Consider the following 20,799-nt stretch of genomic DNA (forward strand, 5'->3'; position numbering starts at 1 on the left):
AATCAAGACAATATAAACATGTTTAGGTTGAGAAGCCTTACCCCCTGACTCCCTCCCTTCTACAAGTAATTACTTTGTTTCTTGTTATCTTCTCAGTGTTCCTTTATCAAATGCAAACAAGTATGAAGGTATGTTCTTGTTTTTTCTAATGCAAAGTGTCATCCCATCTCTACTACAGTGCACCCGGCTTTTTTCACCCTTGGGTACCTTTTTGAAACAAAGGCTCACCAGACCTGGTAGCTGATTTCGGTGCTTACAGCCTTCTCTTCTCTGCCTACAGATGCTCCTGCACCACGCAGCAAACTCCGTGAAAAGGGTCTCCATGGAGCTGGGTGGCCACGCCCCGTTCATTGTATTCGACAGCGCCAACGTGGACCAGGCTGTAGCAGGCGCCATGGCATCTAAATTTAGGAACTCTGGGCAGGTGAGTCCTGGAGCATTTTTCAGCGTTTCTGTGTATGTGTATTTTACAAAGATCCTAACACCTTACTCATCTCCTGGAAGGAAACCTTTGGGTTCCTGCCATCGTGCCTTCTTTCTTCCTTTGCTCTTTCAGCAAATAGGTAACCAGTGCCTTCTTTTGCTAGGACTCAGCTAGGCTTGGAGGGTCCCCAGAGAGAAGGTAAAGTCGCTGGCTTCAAGGAATTTTCTGAACAGTGGATGTCTTTTAATCGAATTGTTCTCTCTTCTCTTCTTTCCTCTATTGTTTGAGTCTGGTTATTTCCAGTGTTTTTCCCCCCATTGGACTTTTCTCTACTGAATAGGTATAATCATCTCTAAGACACAAAACTGCCTTGAAAGGCTAGGGGTTGAGGTCCACAGTCTCAAGGAAAAGAGGATGGGAAAAGGTTGAGATGGTGCCTTCAAAAACTCAAAGCCCTGCTGCCCTGGTCTCACTCCTCCTGAGATGGATGGGCATCCTAGACATCCACCACAGGGTGCTGCCCAAGGACCAGCAGTGCCAATGGGGTGTCCAGGTTGTCCTTGGGAGGGTGACGGCCTGAGCTCACACCTGCATAGGAAATCCTGTAATATTAGATCTGGCAGAAACCTTCAAAATTATCTGATACAAATCTTGCATTTTACAGACGAGGAAATGAAATGCTAGAAAGACTAATTGATTTGAGGTCATCCCTCCTGGAGTCTTGTCTCCCAAGTACTATCCAGCTGTTGCCGGGATCCTGGCTTCCTGCAAAATATTCTTAAGCACTTTGTCTTAAAGTACCATCAATAAGCAGTTTTAAATGCATTCCAGAAACGGAATAAAAACTCCTGAAAGTTTATATTGGGGAAAAAAAGGTGAAATGTTTATAATATTCTATATTAAATGGTTTTCATCTTTATATTGGCCTTTGGTAATTAGTTTTTCCCCTTTCACATAACCTACATAAATTTGGTTGTTTCAGAAATAGATGTGTTTCCTTTTAGAAACACAAAATCCCAATGTGCATAACCTTCAGAGTTACACTCCAGAGCTACAACCCTGGGGTATGTTGTTTTATGCCAATAAAAAAAGCACAGGACACAAAATTATATACCTGTTTCTATTAGAAAAATACACAATTAAGAAAAAAGCATAACCAGAGGCACTCACAGCTAGAATATACAACTGTCTACTGGGGGGGCTTTGGGGAAAAGTAAAAGGAATTACAAAAAAAGAAAAAAGACAAGAAGGAAATTTATCAATGACAATTGCACGTCCTGTAATGTGGTTACATTTTATAATTTAAAAATATTAGATCTAATCAGAAAAAAATAAGGGTCTTTTCAAATTTAGGCTGACATGGAAAAATGGTCTTGAGCCCATTTTCGAAAGGTCAGATTCAGCCAAACACTCCGAAGTTTTAATAAGCTAGAGGATGTACGTTAGCCTGCATCCCTCTGACCTCTGCTCTCTGTCGCTGCAGCGTCCGTCTAGCAGGGAGTTACAGTGTTTGCGTTGGTTTTTTCTCTCCCTGTTTATTTCATAATGGCTTATTTAGGCCATCAAAAACCTGAGTTTGTTGGCTTTTTTTTTTTTTTTGCACACGGATGTTTATAGTTGCTTACTTGTTTAGCCACAGAGGTATGGCGGCTGTGGAGGGGTTTGGAGAAGAATGTGCACTTACTCAGTGCGTTTATCTTTAGGGCCAGGCCCACATAGGGAGGAAAACGGCAGGTCGGACACCTGACAAGAACCCCCTGGGAAAGTGTCTTCACCTTCAGAGAGGCTGCAGCAGGTATCCATTTATTGGTTGGGTCAGTAGCTTCTGACAAACTGTCTGAGTTTTTTGTTTTTTTCTGTCTAGACTTGTGTTTGCTCAAACCGTTTCCTGGTGCAAAAGGGTATCCATGATTCCTTTGTGAAAAAATTTGCTGAGGCCATGAAAACATACCTGCATGTGGGTAACGGATTTGAGGAGAGAACAACTCAAGGCCCATTAATTAATGAAAAAGCAGTAGAAAAGGTAAGTTCATGTTATTATCCGTTAAAGTCAATTTCATGGTTTTGATATCCAACGCTTAACTAGGAAAAAACACTGGTAATGTGTCTAGCGAGGCTATTTTGGAAACAATGAAGAAATTGGAAAAAAGTGAATTTCTCCCAATTTGTATGAATCAAGTGGCCTCATCTGGTCATAAGCTTTTCCAGCTCTGTCATGACACTGAGTCCCCATGAGGTCTGTCACATTAGATCTTCTACTGCCCTCCTTAAATTTTCTCTAACTGTGGTGATAATTCTGTCCCTCACTCTCTCAGGAATTAGGATCTTGAAATACAAAGTTCTTTAGTTTTTTGAACACCTGAAAGGAAAGAAAGACCGGTTGTGTTTTTGAAATTGTTTATGTTTCAGCTGAAATGTTGGCTGACATTGACAACAAAATCCCCTTCCAGAAGAATCCTTGAAAGCATCCCCTTAGGGAGTTAGAATAGCAGAAGCCACATTCGGATTTAGACATGGCAGGGAAGACTAACTGCCTTTAGGAAGGATTTGTTTGTTCAAAACAATGTCTCAATCTAGACTACTAGCTAGGTGAGATTTATTTCCTTATTCTACTGTTTTAAAAAGATAATCCTGTTTCGAGTTGCTTACAAGGAACTTCCCTGTAATACCAAACATCTAATCTACTCCCTAGATAAATGTCTCCTAGTCAAAAGGATTTTAATAGAATAATTTAAATCAGACAGAAAACGGAGGCTGGAGATTTTGTTGGGGAAAGAAGGGAGAAGAGTGGCCTGAAGTGGGGCACAGCCAGCATCCTGGGGGTCACTCGAAGAACCCAGATCAAGTGCCAGCCAGGTCAGCACCCAAGTGGGAAGCACAGCCTCACTGCCGTTTGTCCGCCTCCTGAGGGCCAAGCCTTGGAACGGCTGCCCCGACCCAGGGGTCGTCAGGTCAGCTGAACCCACGTCTGTTGCCTTCCCCGCTGGAAACCAAGGGAAGCATCGAGGTTTGACAGTTCTGCATTTTTGATACCACCTGCATTTTTGAGGTGACTTTGGACCCTGGGGACTTGATTGGCCAGTGAAGACAATTTGGGTCTGTACCAGCTGTGGTTCAAGTCCCAGAGTGGCGGTTCTTAACCTACCCTGTGTCTGTAACAACTGCAGATGCCCAGGTCCCACCTGAGGAGATTGGGTGTGACTTTGTCTGGGGTAGGGCCTAGGCGTGGGCTTTTTTTAAGTGCTGCAGTTATTGCTAGTTTGCCAGGCTGGGAAACTGTTGTCCTAGAGATTTTCTTGTTTGTTTTTCTCGCCAAGATGAAGATGCAGACGTTGCTCTCTAGAGGGCGCTATTTTCTAGGACTTCAAGCAACTACAGATGAAGGATTTCTTTTTTTGGAGAGTTTTGTAGAAAACACCTTGTCTGAATCCATTGTGTTGGCTTTAGTATACACACAGTCAGAGGGTAAATTCCAGGAAAAAAAATCGCACATCACGTTTAATATGACAAGAAAAGGCCAGAGCATATTCCCTTTGGGTACAAAGAGGTGGGTCCTTATAAAGTATGTTAAATAGAATTATTTTGAGAGGTATAAATCATAGGAAGCAGGCCATCCTAGCTAATGGGGATTTGTTGCGACAGCAGACTATCAGAGCATTGTAGGGGGTGAGGATTTAAAAAGGGTGAGTCGGGATGGCAGAATGTGCCGGGCCTGTATTTATCTCTTCTGAAATCGTATAGGGCCTTCAGCTGAGAATGGGAGGAGAGGGAGGACTCCAGTGGAGCTTCTGGAAGGCAGAAGGGATGGCGTTAACAGAAAAGTCAAAGCAGCCGAGGCATGCCCAGGGGAAGCCTGTGGAGAAATGGGTGCCGTTTTTTAGGATGGAGCCTTTCTAGAATTAGCTAGAGTAGAGAGTAGGAATGAGAGGAGGGGAGAAATGGCACTCATGGGTTATACTTTTCACAGTTTTCTGGGTCATTCGCACACCACTCCTCCCCACCATCACCACCAATACATATAAGGCAGCAGAGGGATTTGCTCTGGGCAGGAAAATATCTCTGAAGAAATATAACAGCCTGCCTAGGAGGGTGCAGCTTGAAGAGTGAGAGGAGGCGCACCAGAACGGGGGTCCCCTGCCTTTGCCCTGTGGGGCAGGGGGCTGCCCCTAAAGTGAAGCCTGCCAAGTCAGAATAAACCCAAGTCCCATTCGTTCAGCGAAGAGACTGGAAACAGCAAAGGCCACCCACGCCACCCACGCCACCCACGCCACCCACCTAGGTTAATCAACCCAGTCCTTCATTAGAAAGATGAACAACCAAGGATCTTGACACCTTTAGGGCAAACCCTCAGCATATGAGAGGAAGGGTCAGGAAGAACAAACAGAACAGCTGACCCTCAAGGAAGCAGATGAATCTGGGAACAGAAAGGAATTTTCCAAGACCCTAATCGTGTCCTCCAAGAGCTTTGAGAAGATAGTACATCTGTATAACAAGAGCAGGTCCTATAAAAGTGAAGCAAGGAGAATAAGAAAGAGTTTTTAGAAATTAAACACATGACGGTCAAAATGTTTTTAAAAATCAGTAGATGAAGATGGAGAACAGAATCGAGGAGAGCTCTTAGAATTTAAAGCAAAAGACAAAGAGATGAACAATATGACAAAAATGCAAAAAGAAATCAGAATTAGAGGTGAGGGGGATATCCATTTTAGTAATAAAGAGTTCTCAAAAGAAAGAATTGAGAAGATGGAGGAAAACAGCATTATAGAATAAAAGATAAAAACTTAGAGCTGGGGGAATAATCCTTCAGATGGAAAGATTTCACTAATTGTCAAGTAGAATGAAGGAAAAGAGAAACCCAGATATATTTTGCTAAAACTTTAGAATGTCAGGAACATGAAAGAAGATGCTAGAAGCTTCCAGAAGGGGGAAAAAGCTACCCACCAAGGAGTGAGAACCATTGTTGAATCAGGCTTTTCATCAGTGACACTAGAAGTGGAGAAGTGTACTCAAAGTTCTGAAGGAAAATTATTTTGGATCAAAGTTCCATCATCAACTGAATTGTCAGTCCTCTAGAGACGTGAAGTGTCAGAAAACTCAGAGGAAACCACTCTCAGGGAAGCTTTTTTGAAACAGCTACTTGAGGAGACTGTATAAAACAAAAATGAAAGCAAAGTCCAGGAAAGAGGACAACGTGGCATTCAAGAACCTGGAAGTAACGCAGGAGAACAGTAAGAGCAAATCCTGGGAAACAGCTGGGCATCAGGCCCAGAAAGACGCGGTGCATACGTGTTAGACTGTCTAACAAACAGTGAGATCAGACAGCCGAGGAGCACAGAGTAGGGAGAAGGCAACACTGCACATACCACGGACGCTCTTAGTGCCCCTGATCTCTGCATATTTGATTCTTTCTACCTAGAAGGAACTAGGGTACATTTCTTTTACCCTATTTTTTTAAAAAGTTACAATTTTCTGCAGTTTAAACATTCAAAGAGATTGTATCATTTCCAAACTACCCACAACCAACTTGCCCAAGGGCTCTTGTTCTCTTCACACAGGTAGAGAAACAGGTGAGTGACGCAGTCTCCAAAGGGGCCACTGTTGTGACGGGCGGGAAGCGACATCAACTGGGAAAAAATTTCTTCGAGCCGACCCTGCTCAGCAACGTCACCCAGGACATGCTCTGCTCTCATGAAGAGACGTTTGGGCCTCTGGCACCGGTTATCAAGTAAGATCATCCAGCCGGTAGGAAGACTGGAGAAAGAATAGAAAAGAAAAAGGAAACCTAGAGAGAAATCCAGTTCATGGGCTGTTTTGCAGCCTGGGTTGGGGAGGGGCTGGCTAGAGAGGCAGAGGGCTGTGTTGTGTCCATGGAAGAGCCAAGATCAATTTATGGTTTAAAAACAAATTTTGTTATTGCCTAGGAAGAGCACAACATTTACCAAACTCTTTACTTTGCCCTCTTACTTCTTGCGTTCTGCTGAACTCATTTTTCTTCTTAAGGGAGTACATCCTCAAAGAGTTCTTTCAAAGGAGTCTGTGGGAAATGAACTTTCTGTGTTTTTATATCTCCCATTCACAAGTAAATAGTAATTTACCTGCATAAAATTCTAGGTTCCATGCTTTGAAGATACCACTGCTTTTGCTTATTTCCAGGGTTGTTCCTGAGAAAGCTAATGTCTGGTTTTTGTTCCTTTGAAGGGATCTGCTTTCTCTCTCTGGAGACTTAAAATTTCTCATGGTCTTTGACATTCTTAAATTTTACTGGTGTGGCAACTTGTGAGCTTTTTCATTCTGAGGTCCTAATGTCTTCCTTTAATATCTAAAGTGTTTTTTTAGTCCTGGGAAATTCTTGGTCCTTATTTCTCCAAATATTTCTCTTCCCTCCATTTATCCTTTTCCAGCTTCGAAGTCTATTGTAGTCATATTTTCACTTTTCTTAACTCTTGTTTGTTGCCTCCATCTCTTCCTCCATTCTTGGTGCCTCCTGAGAGACATCTGCCAGCTTAGTAATTCATTCTTTGGATTCACTCATTCTACTATCCAACCCATCCACCAAGTTCTTTATCACAACAATTATCTTTTTCATCCTTGCTCTCTCCAGTTGGTTCTTCCCCATAACTGATTCTTCCCGCTTTATTATTCTCCCTTATTTTACGTGGATACTTTTCCTTTTCTTACATTTTTATTCTGTTCTGTTATATCTGCCTCCCCTGGTTTAGGTTGTTCTGCTTATCTTTCTTGGTCTTGGAGCCCTCAGATGTCTTGTGAACTCATCTTTAGCCCTTTGGACTGTTAGCAGCCTTGGCTAGTAATGTCTGCTTTGGGATTGTAGTAAAAACGTTAGCCATTAGTTTGTGCTCCTTCTGATGCATTTGGAGGGCAAAGGGTGAGCCTCAGGGTGGGAAATTCTAGTATTAAAATGTGGTCTCAACACCTCTTCCCTGCCCCAGGTATCCTTTGCCCCAAGGGGTATTTTGCATAGAGTAATGGGTTGGGGAGAAGGGGCCTCTAGTTCATGCTGCCCCTATGCTTGTTTTGGATCGCACACTTAGCCAGCTGGGCTTGAGCACTGCCTGGGTCCCCCACTGCCCTGAGCTGGTGGTGCTGCTTTTCTGCCCATAGCAACATAGCATTGGTCCAGGGATCCAGGTCTGTAGGCAACAGCACCTGAAATTCACAAGTGTGATGGGGGAGGTGCAGCCCCACCTCCACAGACCACTTAGAGCTCTGGCCCATCTCACCCTCTCCATGAGTGGGCCCCAGCTCTCTCCCACTTGAGACTGTCATTTCCCTCCAGGATCCAACTGCTTTGTGGCCTCCAGAATTTTTTGCCTTTTTGGCAAAAAATTTTTGGTTGAGGTTTTTTGAGCCATGATTTTCTCCTCTCCTCTAGCATCTCCAGCATCATGTTCCCACAGAGAGCTGGCAGCTGGTGCTGCCTGTGCCATCTTGTCCAGAACAGAAATCTTTCTTATATACTTTGCCGGCTTTGTTACCATCTTGCGAATGAAGTTTATATATTAGTCCACCTTTGGAGAAATGGACCACTTGAAGGACTTTTATCTTCTTTGTTTTAATAAAAATTTTTAATCCAGAATGTGAACTTGATGTTTTCACAGGACATCAAAAGGATGCAGTGGTTAGGAATGCAGGCCTTGGAGTTGAATTAGGTGTAGATTCAGGCTTGGCTGCTTCATACCTGTGTACCCCTGGATGAGTTAACTTCTCTGAGCCTCAGGGTCCTCATGTGAGAAAAGGGATAAGAACTAGTTCCTGCCTCACAGGGTAGTTATCAGGTTTAAATGACATAATGTACGTAAAGTGCTTAGCACATTGCCTAATACCATTATGGTGGTGGCGGTGGTGGTGATGGTGTAAATAAAAAATTAGGGAGGGAGACCCAGTTGATACCAGTGGACTCCAGTCTCACCACACCTCTCCTTCTGGGGCACAGAGTGGTGAGAGCACAGCTCTAGCGTTAGCGGGTACACCGGAAAGGTGAAAATCCTCAATGATGCCACAACTGATGATGTGACTGCTGTGTTTTTGAGGGACGGTTGGGGAATGGGGACATTGGTCATGCCCTGTTTTTCTATTCTCCCGTGGATAGAATAGCTTGCTATATTCAAGTGGAGAGGGAAGCCGTAGGAGACACAGCTGGTCATCCTTGGAACAAGTGATTCTCTTGGGGTCCCCTTCCCCGACCTTCCCTTGCCCAAAACTGCCTTCTTTTCTCCCAGGCTTCTAATTGTATTGACTGGGGCCCAAGGCAGCCCAGCCCACTCTGCCTGGTGCCTTCAGAGAGCTGCTGGCCCCCACTGCTGGCCGATCTGCTGCTGGCAGAATTAAGGAATTGGGATGCTTAGAACCGTTTGCCCCAGTTACAATTCTGGAGCAGCAGAAAGATGCCACTCAAATCTTGTTCCAGAAATAAAATGATAAAGCTGGGAGAGACCGCAGAGGGCTTTGGTGCTAGCACTCCTTGATTGCAGAGAGGAACAAGACTCCCAGCATGTCACACTGTTAAGAACATAAGTGGTCAAGCTCAAATCAGAACTCTGGCCCGACTTCCTCTGGACAGTTTTCTTTCTACTACCTTATGGTTGCTTCTAAATTATGTCGTTGTCACAATTGTTATATATTCTCAGTAGGTAGCAGGAGCAGTAATCCTTTCTTAAGGCATTTTGTTTGACATTCTGGATGTGCCACTGTTCCCTGCACATCAGCCTGCTAGTCTCTTGTTGCCTTAAAAGGGATGAACCGGTGTCGTTCTGTGCACGCCAGCCTTGAGTGCTGAGTCATCGCAGTGCGTGGTGCTGTTTTCCTCTGTACTCTGCCCTGGGATCTCTTTGCTAAACTCTGATCTGCCCCTTGCCGTTATTTGGGAACAAATCAGGAAAAAAGGCAGCGGTTTTCTTTGTTCTCCCTTACAGATTTTGCTGATGACCCCTCTTAACTTTGGCAGGTTCGATACAGAGGAGGAGGCGGTGGCGATCGCTAACGCGGCTGACGTTGGGTTAGCAGGTAGGCGTTGGTCCTCGCTCGGTGGCAATCGTAACCATTTCTCGAACTGATGCTGGGGTTTGCCTTCTAAACATCGCCCTGGGTTTTGAGAAGGAAATTTCACTGGAGCAGATGTTTTGTTGCTTTCCAAGGGGCAAGGACAGATTTGTGCGAATTCAGGTTCCTTTGCCTTATCTCCCAGGTTGCACACTGGGAGCTCCCTGGGGAGAACTGGGCGAGCAATGGGAGAAGAAGCATTGCAGATTATTCTAGAAACGCACGCACCCCTTAAGTCCCGTGTTCTTAGAAGCTTGATGCCTAGAAATTCCAAGTGCTTTTTCTCCCATTTGGCCTGGCTTCTGGAAGCCTGAAGAAAAGAGGAAGTCCTAGACCGAGGGCACCGGCAGAGAGCGTCAGGGACAGTGAAAGGAGCAAAGACAGCACGTGCAGATGGAGCTTCACTGAGTGGCTGCCATTCTGTTAGTGTGGAGAGGGTCACGGTGGCCCCAGTATGTACCCTATTACCATGACAAAATTATACAGGCATAAATGCGCTCCACAAAATTTATTTAGCATCCACAGTGAACGAAGTACTGAGAAAGATACAGAGACGTAAAGATAGAGCTACAGCTCTGTAGAAGCTTCCCCTCTAGGTGTAGGAGGACTCCTTCTAACTGTTTGTAAAGAAGAAGGATCAGAGCCAGCCCTGATGGCGTAGTGGTTAAAGTTCGGTGCATTCCGCTTCAGTGGCCCAGGTTCAGTTCCCAGTTGCAGAACCACACCACTCGTCTGTCAGCAGCCATGCTGTGGTGGCGAATCACGTAGAAGAACTAGAAGGACTTACAACTAGAATATACAGCCACACACTGGGGCTTTGGGGCGGGGAAAAAAAAAGAGGAAGATTGGCAACAGATGTTAGCTCAGGGCAAATCCTTCCCTGTAAAAAAAAACAGAGGAAGGATCAACATGCTGTGGAGTACCTCTCCCCATGCTGCCTGCTCCAGGAGTTTTCCTAAAGCCGGGTAAGTGTGTGCATGGGTGCCTCTGTAATGTTGAGTCAGTGTTCTTTTCTCCCCTACTCAATGGGATGATGGTGGAGGAAGCCCCAGCCTGAACTAGGTCATAAATCATGGGCAGGACTCTGATTGTGCAGAGATTAGAGCAGAGGGATTCTCGGCAGAGGGGACCAAGGGAGTTTAGAAGTGAAGTAAGAGAGTGAGGAGAATTTGGAGAAGGTGGTTGGTGATTGGAGTAGTGGAAGGTAAAGCTGAAAATGTTGACTGAGATCACAATAGGGAGGGTTTGAATACCCACTAGAAATTTAATCTTATTTTGTAGATAGAAAGGTGTCCCCGGAAGGTTTGGGCAAAAATATCACAAGGATAATCTAACAGAGGCGTGCAGGCTGGATTGAACAGTAGACAACAGGAGCTGGGGAGGCCATTGGTACAGTCCTCATGGGAGACGGTGAGGGCACTAGCAGGAGTGGAACAGGAGCAGAAAGATGATTTCAGGACCAACTGGGGGCTCTGTGTGCTTAGGAGCAGCGAGGATTCCAGGCCCGAGTCACTAGACAGATAGTCGTCAACGGCATCCTCAGCTTCAAACATGGTGTCTTTAATGACTATTCTACATGCCATCTCTGTCCTTTATCCCTATGACAGGTTATTTTTACTCTCAAGACCCAGCCCAGATCTGGAGGGTGGCAGAGAAGCTGGAAGTGGGCATGGTTGGCGTTAACGAAGGATTGATCTCCACTGTGGAGTGCCCGTTTGGCGGCGTGAAGCAATCTGGCCTTGGGCGAGAGGGGTCCAAGTATGGCATTGATGAGTATCTGGAACTCAAGTATGTGTGTTTGGGAGGCTTGTAGGATTCTTCAGTTCTTAAAAAGTAAAAAAGGAAGCTTATCTACATATAGGAGGACATGCCATCCATTACTTTAAATAAACTTATAGGTCATCTGGATTTGAATGTTTTAAAGCTCATCCAGTCATTGGAATCTTAAGCAGATACAAATCCTACCCCTCCCCTTGGCTAACTAGGGACCAATAGATGCCACATGCCTGTGACTGCAGACTCCTCATGAACCAGCATTGGGTTTATAGATTGAAGCCCTGGAACCCACCACAACCCCATCTGTCTCAGAGCAAGATGCAGCTGGCCCCTGTAGCCCTGTCACAAGGGCTTGATCACTGCCTGGTGGATGACATGGCCATCTCCCACGTGGCTCTGGAGCTTAGATCCAGAGGGCTACCGGAGCGACCCTGAGTATGACTGTCAGCCTAGGGGGCGGGGGGGGGGGGGGGGGGGCGGGGGGTATGACACCCCTGGCAATCTGCCAGCTCAGCGCTAAAGACACTTGCTGTGTCTTCAGAGGTGTTGCTGCAGAGGTTGAATCCATCGTTTTTAAGACTTCTGAAATAGCACAGAACTGCCTGTGCTTCTGTGAGGAATGAAGGAGCATCTCTCCCTTTTTGTGGATGACTTTTTAAACTGAAGTCTTCATCATCCTAAATTGGCTGCTTAAAGATGGTATTTTCATTTCTGTCCGTTTTCCATTTCATCTTGTTTCCTTTAGGAAACCAGCCCAGGTATAAAGCACAGAGCAGCCAAGGCAGCCCGGTAGAGTGGAAGGCACACACAGAATGGCTCCTTCACTGAGGAGTAGCTTTGTTCTGCGGGCATGCTGTTCAGCAGCCGCCCTCCCTCATGGAGAGTGGAGATTCCCTATATTCCTTACTTAGCTCAGTGGAATGTTGTGAGCCTAAGAAAAAGTAAAAGTATTTGCAAAAGAATGAAAATTCGATGTAAGTACAAGAGCCATTATTGTTACGAGCAGCATCACCCGGCCCCTCTTGGGTATCCCACAGTGGCTTTGCCAAGAGAAGGGGAGGCAGGGGCCCACCCACCCACCCGAGCCTGAGTAAGTGGTTGTCCCCTGCAGCCTGCTCCTTGTCCTCACGAGGGGCTGCTGCTTCACCTCCAGAAGAGCAATAGCACTTTCACCACCATAATCTCGAAAGGAAAAAGGGCTTCCACAATTGCCAGTTCACCTTGTGGGAGAGGCACAAGACCTTGAATTTCAGGCCCCTCTTATTCAATAAGAGTTTTGACAGTTCACCATTTAAAAAAACAAAAAGAAAAACCCTGTGACTGGTGTTTCCTGTCACTCCAAAGAAAAACTCTGATTAAGAAAATTCTAGGCTTTTCTGATGGGTCTCCCACCCATCCTGATGTACGGAGGAAAAGGAATAAAGGCTGTTCCAGGCTGGACAGGCAGCCATGAAGCTCCTTCCTTTCCCACTCTACCTTAAATGCAGAATCTATGACATTCCCTGGATATTCTGGGTAGTGGAAGGGAGACATCAATGAAAGTACTGCTAGAGGCAATTGCTCCTGAACCCCACCCAGTACTTAGCATTCCTCCCTGAGCCACGGGGGAGCTGTGGTTGTGTAACTCAAGGTCAGCAGTGTCCCTGTGCACAGGGACGACAGCCAGTCTTGGGGCTGCCTTGCATTTAGCCTGGATTATGCCACCCGGATCCCGAGGCCCAAGTCCACCTCCTAGTGTCATGCATTGCCCAGGCCCTGCCAAGAACCGCATACATAGCATATTCACAGCTGATTTCTAGGTTTTACCTTTAGGTCTTAGGTGGTTTTATATATCATCCTAATTACTTAATATTTGGGTGTGTCCATCTGTTTTCTATTAACAATAAAAATGCTGTAACATTTTTTAGAAGTCTGGAATACTGATGGTTGGAGGTGTCTGGGGGAATGACGTGCACATAAGTTTGTAACTTTGTAAACCAGTGGATTCCTTGGCTGGGTGGCAGGTTGTCAGGTTCTTTGTATATTTGGCTCACAGGTATATAAATTAAAGGCCAGAGACTCATTGCCATATCTTTGATTAATTTTGTAATTAAAATAATTTGAAAAGGAAATAGCTTTACTGTTTGGTAAAATTTTCTGGGTTGGGAGAAGAAAGAAAAGAGTTTTTAAATGAACTTTTGTTGGTTATTTTTTCAATAAAGTAACCATATGTGATGGATGGAATTTTTTTTTAAATATATTTTACAGCATGAAAAGGACCATTAGACTGGGGGTTGACAAACTACAGCCCACTGGCCAAATCGGGCCTGCCACCTGTTTTTGTACAAAGCGGAGCTAAGAATGGTTTTTATATTTCCAAGTGGCTGGAAGAAAGTCAAAAGAATAATAATATTTCATGACACATGAAACTATATGGAATTCAGATTTCAGTGTCCATAAACAAAATTTTATTGAAACACAGCCACACCCGTTCATTTACTGTATGATCTATGGCTTCTTAGTTGGCAGAATTGAGTACTTGCAACCAAGACAGGATGGCCTGCAAAGCCTAAAATATTTACTCTTTGGCTCTTGACAGAAAATGTTTGCCAACCCCTGATCCATACCGAGAGAGAGATTGACCTTTCTGCGTTTATCAGGCATTATTTGTTTTTATTGAACACTGACTGTGTAAAAAGTACTTTTCTGGGCATTGTTCCAATAAATTCTCATTGAAGACTTCCCAGCAATTATCACATAACTCAAATGAAATTACCTAGATAACGAGTCTATTGGCCTTAAAAAAACGCTTCCTAATTTATTTCCCCAGCTAGGCAAGGATTCTCATTAAAAGAGCTCTTCTGTTCTCTTTATCCCTTTGAGTGGCTTTTAAATACGATTTTATGTCAAATGCTGTTTCTTCTACTTTTATTCTCATGGAAAGACTCAGTGAAAATGAAGATCAGAAGCACAGTGCAAATAAATCTATTTTATTCTTAACTTATATTGTTAACTTTAATTTGTGCCACATGACTGCCTTCTCTGAAGGCTGGAGCCCAGGGTTTTCATTATTCATGTGTGGCTATTTCAGATAGCAGTTTACTTGAATAATATTTATGCTGTGATTTTTTTCATGCTGTATTTTGTGAGATAAAACTTGGGAATAAGTGTAACAGGAAGTGTGTAAACATTTTGCTTTTTAAATGTGCACATTACTCATTTTCCAGTTTTTAATAATTGTGTATGTGTATCAGTGTCTTGTCAGCATGTGTGTGCGTGTGTGATTAATAAATGTTGAATTAACAGAGTTTCCTATTTCTGTGTTAAGGTTTCTGATTGTGGCTTTTTGTCTTGCCAGTTCATCATTTGAGTTTGTCTCGGATATTATTAGACCTGTTCGGATATGTATGAAGGGTAGCAGAACATGTCACCCCAAAATATGCCACTTTGGCACAAGGATTATCGTGAGCTGAAGGCAATTGAGAAGAGGCAGAGACAAGAATAGCTCTCTGCCCTCTCCCTATTTGCCTAGAAGCAGGATGTAAATTTACAAAGGTGTCCCCCCCTCCCCAGAGGGACAAAGGTTAATCACAGAGACACCTCTAGACCCGTCAGCCTGGAAAGGGCCCCAGAAGAATCTATAGAACAGATTTTACTAACTAGCCTTTATCTCCGCCCTTGGAAGCCTACAACTGCTTTCCATTGTTAGTCATTTCTCCACAAATTTATTGTTCTTTGTTGAAGATGCTGTATAAGCTGGAGTTCTAAGCCACCTCTTTGAGTTACTCATGTTTCTCTGGTTATCTTCCATGTGTCCAGGAGGTATACATGTTCATAAGCTTCTGTTTGTTTTTCTTGTGTTAATCTGTCTTTTATTACAGACGTCTCAGACAAGAACTCAGAAGGGCAGAGAGCAAATTACTTTTCCTCTCCTGCCTGTGTAAATGGTGCTCCCTTCCCAGAGAGCTGCTAGTCCGTGAGTGCCTCGGGCCAGGAGCCTGCCTGTGAAATTTAGTACCCTAGCATCTACAGGAGGGCCCATCCATGGTCATGCTCATTAAATGTTTGCCGAACTAAACTGAGAATTTACCTGATTTGCAGATGCGGCTGCCTAAGAAAGGGTTGTACCCAAGTCTTTTAACTTTTTATTTTGAAATAAACATACACTCACAGGAAGTTGCGGAAGTAATAGATTCTTGTATACCCTACACCCAGCATCCCCCAGTGGTTAACATCTTACATAACTAACACAACATCAAAACCAGGAAATACATGCTGTTAACACAGGCTTTATGCCAATTTCAGCAATTTTTACATGCACTCATTTGTGCGTGTGTGTGTGTGATTATATGTGTGTGTGCATGTACTTGTACCGGGTTTTATCACCTCAACAGACAGATTTGTGTAGCCACCACCACAATCAAGATACGGAACTGTTTCATCAACACCAAGGAAATCCCTTTATAGTTAGTTAGCTTTGAAAGTACAATCACTTGGGAAGGTTTTTTATTTTTTAACTTTTCATTTAAGTGTAACGTACATGCAAAAAATGGTGCATAAGTGAATAAATGAACAGCCCGCTGAATTTTCACAAACTGAACACACCCCGGAACCAGCACCCAGGGCAAGCGGCGGAACCCTCCCAGAATGTGTTGTGCCCCTTCCGGAATGACTGGTTTGCTTTTCAGTGAAGTCTGTGGACTGCAGGTCTCTCTTGAGGGCTACGTGCTGGGAACGTCTCACTTTTCCCCCCAAGATCAACAGGATAATGCTTCAGCTTTGGGGAAACTTTAACTTTTATGCTAAGTCTTAGGCTAACTCAGACTTAGCGCAGAACTTTTTTTTTTCAGTAATGGAAAGTCATCACTGTTGAGATTATAAAGGTTTGATTCATTTACTTTGGGAAGCATGGTTTTGGTCTCTCAGTAAATGAATACAGAGCCCTTACAGGACTGAGGATTCTCCAGGAGCCATTTACTTATTTTCGCTAAAATACAAGAGTCCCACCTCCATACCAGCATCTTTACCTCCACAAGTATTTACCTCACTGAAGTTCCTAATGGATTAGGTTAAATGACCTGGAAAGGAGGGGACTGGTTTGAGGGAGAAAAAAAAATCCCCCCAAATGGATATATTGTATGATTCCGTTTATATGAAACTCTGGAAAATTCAAGCTAATCTATAGTGACAGCAGATCAATGACTGGGGAGGGAGAGATGACAAAGGGTCACAAGGAAATTTTATCTTGATTGTGGTGATAGTTTCACAGTTGTTCATACTTCAAAACTTACGTTGTATTCTAAGTATGTGCAGTTTATTATGGCAGTTATACCTCCATAAACTATTTTTTTTTTAAGTCAACAAAGCTTCAGCTCCAAGACTTTTAACTCAATCCATTAGCTCTTTGTCTCCAGTCAACCCCTATTAGCTGCATAACAGGGTGTCAGTGCTTATGACGGCCCGGCATGGCTGTGAGGTTTCAGGGAATCAATAGATAACACCTCACTCTTCCGAAATTCGAAGCCGAGCAAGTGATGCAGGAGTTACACAGATGGAATACAAAATATCAGCCTGATTATTGACAGGAACCAGATCAGGGGATGTAGCTTAAACACACCCTTCAATGTAATTTGCATTCCCCCACCCCCAACTGTGGGCCTTCTCCAGCAAGGGCCGACTGCCCTGGTGTGCACCTACCCTCTCTGCAGAGAGAAGGCAGGCAGAGCTGAGCATGCTTAACGCCTCTCAAACTCTGGTCCTCCCATGGGAAGGGAGCCAGGGGTGTTGTCCAAGGCTTCAGCAAATTTTTTCTAGAAAGGGCCAGATAGTAGATATTTTGGGCTTCGGACACAGTCTCTGTTGAAACTACTCAACTCTATTGTAGCACAAAGCAACCACAGACAACACGCAGACGAATGAATGTGCATGTGTTCCAATAAGCCTTTATTTATGGACACAGAAATCTGAACGTCATGTAAGTTCCACGTGTCACAAAATATTCTTATGATTTTTTTTCAACCATTTGAAAACGTGAAAATCATTTTTAGCTTATGGGCCACACAAAACAGGTCATGGGCCAGTTGGCTGACTCCTGGGGAATCCTCTACACAGAAGCATAAAGAAAAAGTGTTTCCCCCCTAACAACAACTAGGTGTTACGTAAAATACAGACACGTTTATTTAGATTAGCACATAGGTTTAAAGTGTCATATTAGAAATGATACCTTGTCAATACATGGGGAAAAAATAATACATTTTTTAAAATAAAGCCAAGACTTAAGTCAAAGTCCATGATAGCTTGGTCACACACAAAAAGAATGGTACTACCTCTTCATCCCTGCCCACAAGGGAGGCATCACTGGCATGCTGCGTGGATGTTCTCTTACCTCCAGCAGGTTCTTTAATCATAAACATGCTTGGCCTCTTAATGTGGACTTGAATCCTCCTTCATGGATTTTTTTTTTTTGAGGAAGATTAGCCCTGAGCTAACATTTGCCAACAATCCTCCACTTTTTTGCTGAGGAAGATTGGCCCTGAGCTAACATTCATGCCCATTTTCCTCTACTTTATATGTGGGGTGCCTGCCACAGCATGGCTTGGTAAGCAGCGTGTAGGTCCATGCCCAGGATCCAAACTGGTGAACCCAGGGCTACCGAAGCAGCGTGTGTAAACTTAACCGCTAGGCCACTGGCCAGCCCCGCTCCTTCATGGATTTTTAACCAGCAATGAAGAGTCTTATTAGCCTTTGAGTCCTACAAATGCCCTCTCTCACATCATAGGGCCCTGCTCTTCTGTCTAGCCAAAGCTCTTGGAGAGCTTTACCTTCCAAAGGTTCTTAATGATAAGCACACCAAAGAACCCTGGCTGTCATTCCACCTCATGCTCTGCTCCTCTGACAAGTGGGATAACGAGGACCCACTTTCTGATCACTAGTGTGGTGTTTATTTTTGATTCACGATAGCATTGAGATCCTTCTTGTGGAAGGAGCAGACAGGCTGGGCTGGGAGGGCCAGGGGCAGAAAAGGATGAGCGGCAGAAGCTGCACTTGGCAAACCAAGAGGGGGCCCAGGGCTGATCCCACAGGAGAGACAGGGAGGCGTCTCTCCCTTTGTCTTTTGTTCTCTTCACACATCAAAAGGAGTTCCTCTTAGTCCTAGGAACAGAGGGCCCAAGAGGTCCCCCAGAATTTGCCCTCCAACAGTTAGGGGCGGGAGTTCTTTGTGTCGTGGAGGGAGGAGGGTGGAAAGCATGGACTTTACGCTTAAAATTTTCCATTCAATTCCCAGATCCACTACTTTTTGGGCAAGTTACTTAATCTTTCTGGGCCTTCAGATCACTATCTACAACAAGAGAAGAATAACATCTCCTTTTCAAGGATGATTGTAAGGATCAATTGAGTATGTGAGACACGTGTTATTATGCACATAAAGCCCTTAACGATGATTGCTCCCTTCTTCATTGTGCTCTACTGACCTCATATTTGGCCTGCCATCCTCTATGCCAGGAGTTTTTGCTTTTGCATTAAAATAACATAACCCTGCTCACTAGGTAGGGCAGATTTTAAGTTTATGAAGATAAATATTGGTGTAAAATCATCACATTTTCCTTCTAACACCATAGATAGTATTGAACTGGCTAGCAATACAGAAAGTGTAGGCATAAGCAAAGGAATTATTTTAAAAATAAAATTGCACTCCTATACTTTTTAGTTCTGCCATTCCTCATAAAGTCCAATAATTGAAAACAAGATGATTTCATGAGGATGAGTATTAGCGGCGAGAATCAAAGCACCTGGAAGCTCATTTTTTTCAAGGGCCCACAGGAACTATTTTCTCTCTTGCTCCAGCCCTGATGATTTAAACCTGATGATTTAATTGCCTTTCTTCTCTACTTCATCATAGCAAAGCATCCTAGATTTCCCCTCATGTTCCAGAAACTTGTGCAACGGAATATTGTTTAGGTGTGGTCATGCTGGAGGCCACAACGCTGGCTCTATCTGTGATGGGCCCCACCTCTCATCCCAAACTTCCCACAAAGAATGCCAAGGGCACCACCCAGGCCACCAGCCTGAGGACCATGGGTGGAGAGGGAACTATGATCAGCCAACCAACTTGTCAGACTACAATTAACTCCAGTTCTTCGCTCTGGCATGCTGCTTTGTGGCTGGGGATGGTTTGATTTTTTTTCATATATTGAAAATGACTTATTTAGTAGAAAAACTTTTAATAAATATATTTTTAAACATATGAAGTGAATGTCTACGTCAAGTTGTTACTATGGAAAGTACCTTAGGGGCCGATCATGAGCGGACCATCCTAATGAAGATGTTGTTTTCGGAGTTGGGAATATATACAGAGTTGCTGAGTCATTATCCCTGCCTATGGCAGGCCAACTGCATGGCCTATATAGTTCATACTCAGTAAATATTTAATGGAGGAATCATCACTTTTATTGTGTTTCATGTAAACTGGGGCTAAGAGAAACCTCAGCTTGGTTTGTTTTTCTAAAAGAAAGAAAAGGTAAAGGATGTTAAAATGCTAGTTCAACTTCCAACCTACAAGTCATTGAACCCCACCTCCCTTTCTGTCGCCTCCAGTCCTCAGAAAACAATTCTTTTTGAGATCTTGAACTTCCAAGAGAGAGCACCAAAATGGCGGTTGGTGACAGCAAAGGAGCGAAAACAGGAGGGCCTTGCTCTGCGTGGGGGTCGCACTCAGCACAGAAAACTTGCTGCACAGAAGACAACCCGCACCTCAGAGACACTATTTAGTAAACACAGCCATCGACTTTATGGGTCCTACCAAGAAACCATGTTCAGAAAGTCGTCCTTAAAAGCAATCCCAGCTCCTAGGAGAAATCAGCCCTCTTTAAATCCATGTGTAAGTCACCTAACGGGTCTGCAGACACGAACAGGTGTTAATCTTTAACATAGGCAATATAATACTGTACCAGCTACAGAAACACAAAACTCTTTTAAGTATATACCTTAGCATCTTACCCAGCCTTTATTCCTATTAACAAGCGTCCCAGTTTAAAAAGCAATGTTTTTGTTTTGTTTTGTGTCTTGAAAACCCCAAGAAAACAGGTCTTTTAAACTATGGGGACACACACCCAGCCCAGAGTGAAAGGACGTTCATGCGCTGTTCTAACAAGAGTTAGTTTCGTGTTTTAACTCCCATTGACTGGTCCCGGATTGAAGGATTCCTGCAGGGGTCCTTTCGTTTTACAGCTGCTCCATTATCTGTCCTTTGAGCAATAGCTGAAGGAAGCCCCGTTTCTGAGGGAGCCATTCATGGAAACCTTCGGATTGCCTCTCTCCATCCTTTCTCTGCTGAAGATTGTGTCCTGATCACTGTCAAACTCCGACTCGGACACCATCAGGCTGGAGTTGTGCTCTGTGCTTCGGTGCTTGATACCTAGGGGGAAGCAGACAGGCGCAAAGGGCATTGTTCACTCTCAGCTGTCCTTCCCGTTGCAGGTCAAGTGCAGAGCGTGGGACTGTGCTCTCTGCACCTTCAAAGCTCACACACAGCAGGAGGTTGGGGTTTCCTAGTGAGTAAT

The 20,799-nt window shown here is 44.1% G+C and overlaps 2 protein-coding genes across 9 annotated transcripts in view; one reads left to right on the top strand and one right to left on the bottom strand.

The window, feature by feature from the left end:
- ALDH5A1 (aldehyde dehydrogenase 5 family member A1) overlaps window positions 1-14,547 on the top strand; it is a 32,356-nt gene extending 17,809 nt beyond the window's left edge. Inside the window, exons 6-10 of the mRNA XM_023624523.2 lie at window positions 281-424; window positions 2,289-2,447; window positions 5,980-6,149; window positions 9,390-9,448; window positions 11,092-14,547. Coding sequence (XP_023480291.2) covers window positions 281-424; window positions 2,289-2,447; window positions 5,980-6,149; window positions 9,390-9,448; window positions 11,092-11,297 — 738 coding nt within the window. The 3' untranslated portion in view covers window positions 11,298-14,547. The remainder of the gene's footprint in view (window positions 1-280; window positions 425-2,288; window positions 2,448-5,979; window positions 6,150-9,389; window positions 9,449-11,091) is intronic.
- A 2,614-nt stretch (window positions 14,548-17,161) lies between these two features.
- The window catches only part of KIAA0319, a 94,375-nt gene continuing 90,737 nt past the window's right edge, over window positions 17,162-20,799 (bottom strand). For all 8 annotated transcript variants that reach the window (XM_001915673.5, XM_023624526.2, XM_070244146.1 and 5 more), the window contains one exon: window positions 17,162-20,654. In XM_001915673.5, coding sequence (XP_001915708.2) covers window positions 20,476-20,654 — 179 coding nt within the window. In that variant the 3' untranslated portion in view covers window positions 17,162-20,475. The remainder of the gene's footprint in view (window positions 20,655-20,799) is intronic.

The sequence above is a fragment of the Equus caballus genome, chromosome 20 (genome assembly GCF_041296265.1).
Source record: "Equus caballus isolate H_3958 breed thoroughbred chromosome 20, TB-T2T, whole genome shotgun sequence".
Classification (NCBI taxonomy): Eukaryota; Metazoa; Chordata; class Mammalia; order Perissodactyla; family Equidae; genus Equus; species Equus caballus.